This window comes from Aulonocara stuartgranti (genome assembly GCF_965226115.1).
Source record: "Aulonocara stuartgranti genome assembly, chromosome: 3".
NCBI classification, from domain to species: Eukaryota; Metazoa; Chordata; class Actinopteri; order Cichliformes; family Cichlidae; genus Aulonocara; species Aulonocara stuartgranti.
In genome coordinates this window covers 9,658,297-9,665,928 of record NC_138941.1, presented here as the reverse complement: position 1 = coordinate 9,665,928, position 7,632 = coordinate 9,658,297, and the positions used below count along the sequence as shown (strand labels likewise).

Here is a 7,632-nt window from a genome sequence, read left to right as displayed (position 1 = left end):
GCTGTGAATGCTAAATAAACAGAAACAAATGATCCCTGTTGTCTTTGCTTGATGATTGGTTTGAGTCTTGACAATCCACATTGCTGGCGTTGCATCTTTCAATGCCAGCAATGGCAGGTATCAGTGCTCAAACCTTTTGTGTTTGTTTCCAACAAGTTGCCCACCTCGGGAAACAAAAATGTGTTCTTTTACTTGTCAGATGAACATATGAGACACTTTGACTCTTCAGTGCAGTGTGGAGCCTAACAAAGATCTGTTTTGTGTCCCAGCTGATCAGCAGGAGGAGGAGAGTCTGACGGAGCAGCAGAGGAACATTTTCAGCTACTTGGACTCAGCTCAGCCACTACAGAGGAAACAATGAGCTCAACACAGAAGGTGACAGACAGAGCAGGACCATATGACCAAAGATATTTATCACCATATACATTTGAACATTTGCCATAACGATGTAGCTGACGATAGAATTGACACCAGACAAAATACTTTACAGCTGCACAACTTTATTAAAAACCCATCAATGTATTTTCACTGAAACAAGCAGCTGTTGTTTATGTGCATTAAAGTTCTATAAAAATGTAACAGTGCAAATGCAAATTCCTCGCTGACAGTTTAACCAAAAGGCGTTTCCAGTGGAAACTGGCCGACACATCCTGAGCATAAACATGTATAATATCCACTAAACTTCAGAAGAGGTTATACAGTCGTGGCCAAAAGGTTTGAGAATTGCATAAATATTGGAACCTGGAGAAGTTGCTGCTTAAGTTTTTATAATAGCATTTTGCCTGCACTCCAGAATGTTATGAGGAGTAATCAGATGAACTGCATCGTCCTTCTTTGCCATGAAAACGAACTTAATCCCCAAAACGCCTTACCACTGCATAGGGCTGCCACAAACGATTATTTTGATAGTCGACTAGTCACCGATTATTTTTGCGATTAGTCGACTAATCAGATCATCATCCATTGGACGTAAAACGTACAGCTTATTGCACCAGCAGCATCTGCTCTTATATAACTATCATTAGCTTACAGCTTTAAGTGTTTAAGGTATGTGCTAACTAAAAATAAAGACAAGATGGTAGTTTATTAAATTTTAATTAAATGTGCAGATTGTTTTGGTGAAGTTTAATAAACTCAGCCGAATTACTCAGGAACAAATAAAATACTGAAAAAAGCCAAACAATAACATTTTTAAGTTTATCTAAGTGACTTATATATCATGTTTAACCTGAGTAGGGCGGTGGGTTTGAAAACGATCTGCCGGGAGTCCGGTGCTCTCATGGCCCCCGGCTAGCTATCGAGCTAGTGGGTAACAGACTTCTCCGAAAACGTCGGAGCGCTTTTGAAAATATGTGATGTCTTGATAAACTGAGCCGATATTTGAGGTTTACACAGCTACATTCTCGCCTGAAAATATGTTAAACGTTTATTTTGTGACCCAGAAAGAATAATAAGAGTAATATTAAAACTAACTAGCTGCCGCTATTGTTGGAAACTGCGCTGGGCCGCGCTATGAATTCTGGGACAGAGCTTCTTCTTCTTCGGGGTTTAACGGCAGCTGGCATCCTTGTACATGCAGTGCTGCCATCTTCTGTTTCAGTCCGTTATTACACTCTTAAATCCTGCTACTTATTCCTGCTTTTGAGATCTTACAAAGCTTCAAACGACGCGTCGACTATTAAATCAGTCGTCGACGATTTTGATAGTCGACGTAATCGTGACTAGTCGACTAATCGTGGCAGCCTTACCACTGCATTTCATTGCTGTCATCAAAGGACCTGCTGAGACCATTTCAGTGATCGTCTTCTTAACTCAGGTCAGAATGTTGGCGAGCACGAGGCTGGAGATCATCATGGCTGTATCCCGATTCAGGTTCTGCAGCTTTAAAGTCCTCAAGGGCCGCAGACTCAAAGACCGCTAAGGCCGAAGTGCGAGGCTCGTAGGTTCGTGAAATGGGACGTCTAACCTCCGTCGCGCTGCCCAGGTTGCCTAGCAACCATGATACTAACAGTTATTTATATATATATATTTATATTATTTCTGAGAGTGTATCATGTAACACTATAGATCAACTTAGCTCAGAATATATAAAGCATATAAACAGTTACAGCAATATGATGCAACAAACACAGCAGCTACTGATCCAAAATACTCAAAGCTTCATAGAACTGAAACCAACATTTATTTTTAGCTCCATTCTGCTGCTGATACAGACTTTAGGTTTCTGACCATTAAACTTGTTGCTGCCTTTCATAGTGTGTAACTTGAAGGCCCTGAGTACTCTGAGTACTTTCTCCCACACTGGAAACACTGGGATGATCACATTATTTGAACATTACCTAATAAGACTGATTCAGCACAGACAGTTATGTTAAACTTTCCTAGCAGTCCTTCACAAACAGGGAACAGTCTGTCTATTCTCTCCATCTGTCAGCTGCTGCTGGCTCTTCCTCCTCCTCTTCCTCACACACTGCTGAGTTTGTCCTGGTGGATCATCAGGGCTGCAAAGCCTCACAGATGATGTGCAGCAGTGGCTCCCTCAGTCTGTCCTCACTCTGGACACTTGCAGTCGTCACACATGGAAATCAAATGTGTGATAAGCTGCAGGATTCAAACACAAGTGTAACTTATAAACACATGTTCATACTTTTATTCCACAATCAGAGAGAAAGAAACAGAGAGAGAGTGCAGGACAGACAGACAGGTGACAGTCTCAGGTGTACACACTGCTACACAACAGCACCAGAGAAGCAGGGTTTAGTGTTTGTGTTATTACGAGTGTAAACAAGAAGAGTTCCAGATGGTGCAGTGGACACATGTGTGACTGCTGTGATTAAAGCATCTTTCTTTCAGCTTAACGAGTGAACCGTCAGCTCGTTCAAACACACGTTAAAGTGCGTTTGGCTCGACACCACCGAACAGAGGCAGCAATATAACACAGCTAACATTAACAGTGCAGTGAATCCTGCTTGTGCCGTGATGTTCAGGACTGCAAACCGAGCAGCATCACTGACTTTCAGCTTGTTGTGTTTGTGGATATATGACTGACTTTAATTATCCACAAAATCATCACATTCTCTGTCAGATTAAGGTCGACTATTGAACGGCGTATATTTTAAAGGCTTTAAAACCAAGTTAACGCTGAAAGTACAAACATCACTAATGTCACATAACTCTGCCGACAAGGCATAGCTATGGCTATGAAATGCTCTTTGTGTATCACTTCTTCATTATGAAAGATGTCATTAATGCACTAGTAATGTCTCATCTGGAGTATTGTTCAATCATTTGGTCAGCAGCTAATAAGACAGATCTTAACAGACTTCAGTTAGTCCAGAATAAGGCGTCCAGATTAGTGTGAAGATGTTCATACTATACTAATATTGATCAAATGCATAATAACCTTTCTTGGCTTCCTGTACAGGCTAAAATATTCTATGGCTTACTTGTAGTTCTAAAGAAAGCAATTCTGTTAAACACACCACATTTATTCTGCTCAGCTGCAGTATCCAGATGAAATACATCATCATATTACACAGTTTTCAACAAGCTGCAATTTAGTAAATGCTCGAGTTAAAAGTAACGTTTTGTAAAACTGTTACATTTAGAGCAACTTTTAAGTGGAATAAGTTGCCTTAAAAAATTAGAGAATTATTCAAAACTTTAATGAACACTTAAAAGCCGATTTACAGAGCTTTTAGTTGTTGTAAATATTGTAAGACATGATTTGTTTTTGAAATTTGTGTAATGTGCCTCAATGTTATTGATATTATTATTATTATTATTGATTGCTTATATTTGAACAATTGTGAAACCTCACTGTGGATGTAAGAGTGAAATTATGTGGATATCTTGAATCCACTTTATTGTGTAATATTTTATGTGAGTATTTGACGGAAGACGAGCAACATCTGTTGTGGAAGCTAACGGGGTTCCTTTAGAATAAACAAACATAGGATTTATTATCACTGAATAATTCTGTATAAATCTATACAAATTATAGAAATATGTCATAGGAAACAACAAAATAATCTAAATTATAAAATAATGTGTGTGTGTGTGTGTGTGTGTGTGTGTGTGTGTGTGTGTGTGTGTGTGTGCATGATTTTAGTGTTTGAACAGTCATGAATTATCTTTAACAGCAGGTTGGATGTAATGTGTTAGAACTACCAGCAGGTGGGGATAAGAGACCTTTAAGGTGTTTGGTGCCACGCTCCACCTTCAGGTTTAAAACTAGTGTTAATGGAGTTTGAAGGTTGAGTTTGTTCCACGACTGCATTTCACTCACTGCCTCTGTTTGTATCTCTGTCACTGCAGGACCAACATGGAGCCAGAAGTCAGCGCTCTCAGGAGGCCGACAAACCTCACAGAAGAAAGGGAGAGAAAAAACACACCTGTGACGAGTGTGGGAAGGCTTTTACTGAGAAGGCTAAACTAAAACAGCATCAGGTCATCCACACTGGAGAGAGACCGTTCAGCTGTGACTTGTGTGGAAAGTCTTTTTCCTTGAAGCGTTCCCTAAAAACACACCAACTCATCCACAGTGGAGTTAAAGCGTACAGCTGTGATCAGTGTGGGAGAGCTTTTACTCACAGTAGCCACTTACAGAGTCATCTAGTTACCCACTCTGGAATTAAGCCATACAGCTGTGACGAGTGTGGAAAGTCTTTTTCCTTGAAGGGTTCCCTAAAACAACACCAACTCATCCACAGTGGAGTTAAAGCGTACAGCTGTGATCAGTGTGGCAGAGCTTTTACTCACAGTAGCAGCTTACAGAGTCATCTAGTTACCCACTCTGGATTTAAGCCATACAGCTGTGACGAGTGTGGGAAGGGTTTTACTCAGAAGGCTTCACTAAAACAGCATCAGGTCATCCACACTGGAGAGAGACCGTTCAGCTGTGACTTGTGTGGAAAGTCTTTTTCCTTGAAGGGTTCCCTAAAACAACACCAACTCATCCACAGTGGAGTTAAAGCGTACAGCTGTGATCAGTGTGGCAGAGCTTTTACTCAAAGTAGCAGCTTACAGAGTCATCTAGTTACCCACTCTGGATTTAAGCCATACAGCTGTGACGAGTGTGGGAAGGGTTTTACACAGAAGGCTTCACTAAAACAGCATCAGGTCATCCACACTGGAGAGAGACCGTTCAGCTGTGACTTGTGTGGAAAGTCTTTTTCCTTGAAGGGTTCCCTAAAACAACACCAACTCATCCACAGTGGAGTTAAAGCGTACAGCTGTGATCAGTGTGGCAGAGCTTTTACTCACAGTAGCAGCTTACAGAGTCATCTAGTTACCCACTCTGGAATTAAGCCATACAGCTGTGACGTCTGTGGAAAAACTTTCAGCCGGAGAGGGAGCCGAAATACACACCTACGCATTCACACCAGACATGATGTGTACTGCTGTGAACAGTGTGGCAAATACTTTACAACAGACGCAGACTTACAACGACACATGTTTACCCACACTGAGGAGAGACCTTATCAATGTGAGCTGTGTGAGAAGACTTTTAAATCTCCACGTTACCTGAGACGACACCAACAGATCCACACCAGAAAGAGACTCTACAAGTGCAGCTACTGTGAGGTATGTATTTATATTGTTATCTTGTCATTTTAGCCTGACTGTTTGGAACAACTCTGCTCATTAAACTGTGTTAGCATGTTAGCAATTCTACTGCATGGAAAAGCAGCTCTGAGTGATTATTCAGATTTTCCTTTCAGTTATGATTTTAGTATTACTGTAGTATTATGGTGGTAGTATTGTAGTTATTGAAGCCCAGTAAACTGAGTGTGTTAACTGAAACAGTCAAATGTAGTTGGACGTCTGCAGAGATGCTCTTTATTTCAGGTGACGTTCAGGATACAAATGTTGAAGGACTGACTTACACTGTCTTTGTGTCTTTGTTTAGAAGCAGAGCGACACAGATGGATCCAGTTCTCAACCCTGTCATCACTGTGGTGGTGGGAAAGACTTTCATTGTGACCTCTGTGGAAAAACTTTCAGTCGGCAAAAGACCCTAAAAAGACATCAACGTAGACACACTGGAGACAAACTGAAATACTGCAAAGAATGTGGGAGAAGCTTCACCACAACAAGTGAGTTAAAACAACATGAACTGATTCACAGTGGGGTTAAAAAGCACCTCTGTGATCAGTGTGGGTCATCCTTCACCACTGCAAGTCAGCTTAAAACACACAAAGGAGTCCACACAGGAGAGAAACCACACAAGTGCAGACACTGTGAGAGAAGCTTCTCACAGTCAGGTAATCGTAACATTCATGAACGTGCACACATGGAAGGAAACTACAGCTGTGACCAGTGTGACAAGAGCTTCAGGAATCTCAGTTCATACTCTGCACACAAACGATCCCACGTTACTAATAAACTGTTTCACTGTTACCAATGTGCCCAAACATTCACCTCATTGTCTGCTCTGTGCAAACATCAGTGCGATCACTCAGGGCTGAAATCACTCCCATCACTGGATCACAGTGAATCTGAAGACACAGAAAGATCCTCTGGTTTCTGTGTCAGACTCAAAAAGCTTGAGATCAGGCTCCACAGAGTTCAGATAGAATCATTTAAACTTGTGTTGAACTGAACTGGTTGCTGGGCTGAACTTCTACATAATACAGATCTACATGGGATCTTCTTTTCTGTTGTTTTACTGAGTCAGTTTTGTCCTTTTTTCTCTGTCCTGGTTTTTCTCGTCTGTAAATGATTGAAACTCAGTCAAATAGTTCATTGTTCTCCAGCAAAACGTTTTGGAAACTCATGTTTAACCTTTAAAACTCTGACATGTTTTAGCACACAAGGCTTCATCGGGGAGTTCACTCATGATTGGACCATGAGAACAAAGGTTTTTAGTTCTTTCAAAGAGAGTCTTGGAGATGTTTGATGTTTCTGTTTTTCTGAAACCACCTGAAAGAAAAACTATTTTTCTTGCTTTATGTAGTGTGGAAGTTTTTAATGTTTCTTCATCTGTGATGTTCTTGAATGTGTTCACGTGAAGATGGTACAAATAAACTGTCCTTTCAGCTTTAGCTCCTAATTTATTCATTATTTATGGATGTAGCACAGCAGCCGTCTCTTGATTAACACATGGAGGGCTCGGGATCTGATGGTGTCGTCTCCCTAATTTGCCCACTCAGTAAATCTCACTCATGGCCAAGAAATTGAAATAAACCTTGTTTCCCTGCTGGATAGTGATCCACTGTAACTCTGCTCCTCCTTCCTGTTTAGGATTTCTGTGGCTGAAGTAAAATTCCCTCCATCCATCACTTATCCCAGCTAACCCAAAGTGAAATAAAGTTTTGCTGGTCTTAAAAAAGCATTACAATAATGGGCATTACCAATGCAAACTGAATGATACAGAAGATGTAAGAAGAGACTTTGATCAGTTAATAAAGCTCATGATCTTGATTCATTGTGGCTGCTACACAGATACTTCTGGGTCACTTCTCTCAGTTAGGAACCTTCCTCACCAAACTGACTGTTGGACCACACCCCTGGTTTCATGAGAAATTGTTTCAGCCATGATTTCTCTTCCTGTATTTCAGAGTAAAGACTGAAGTGACAAATGGAAGCATGTTTAAAAAACACAATGTGAGAGAGACGTTGAGTTCCTTA

The 7,632-nt window shown here is 40.8% G+C and overlaps 1 protein-coding gene across 2 annotated transcripts in view; it reads left to right on the top strand.

The window, feature by feature from the left end:
• The first annotated feature begins 281 nt into the window (after positions 1–281).
• Positions 282–7,632, top strand: part of LOC309702247 (uncharacterized protein) — an 81,291-nt gene continuing 73,940 nt past the window's right edge. The window contains exons 1-3 of one of the 2 annotated variants that reach the window (XM_082526801.1): positions 282–375; positions 4,318–5,586; positions 5,912–6,953. In XM_082526801.1, coding sequence (XP_082382927.1) covers positions 358–375; positions 4,318–5,586; positions 5,912–6,604 — 1,980 coding nt within the window. In that variant the 5' untranslated portion in view covers positions 282–357 and the 3' untranslated portion in view covers positions 6,605–6,953. Of the gene's footprint in view, positions 376–4,317; positions 5,587–5,911; positions 6,954–7,632 lie in introns of those variants that run through there. The other variant, XM_082526802.1, reaches the window with a different exon arrangement.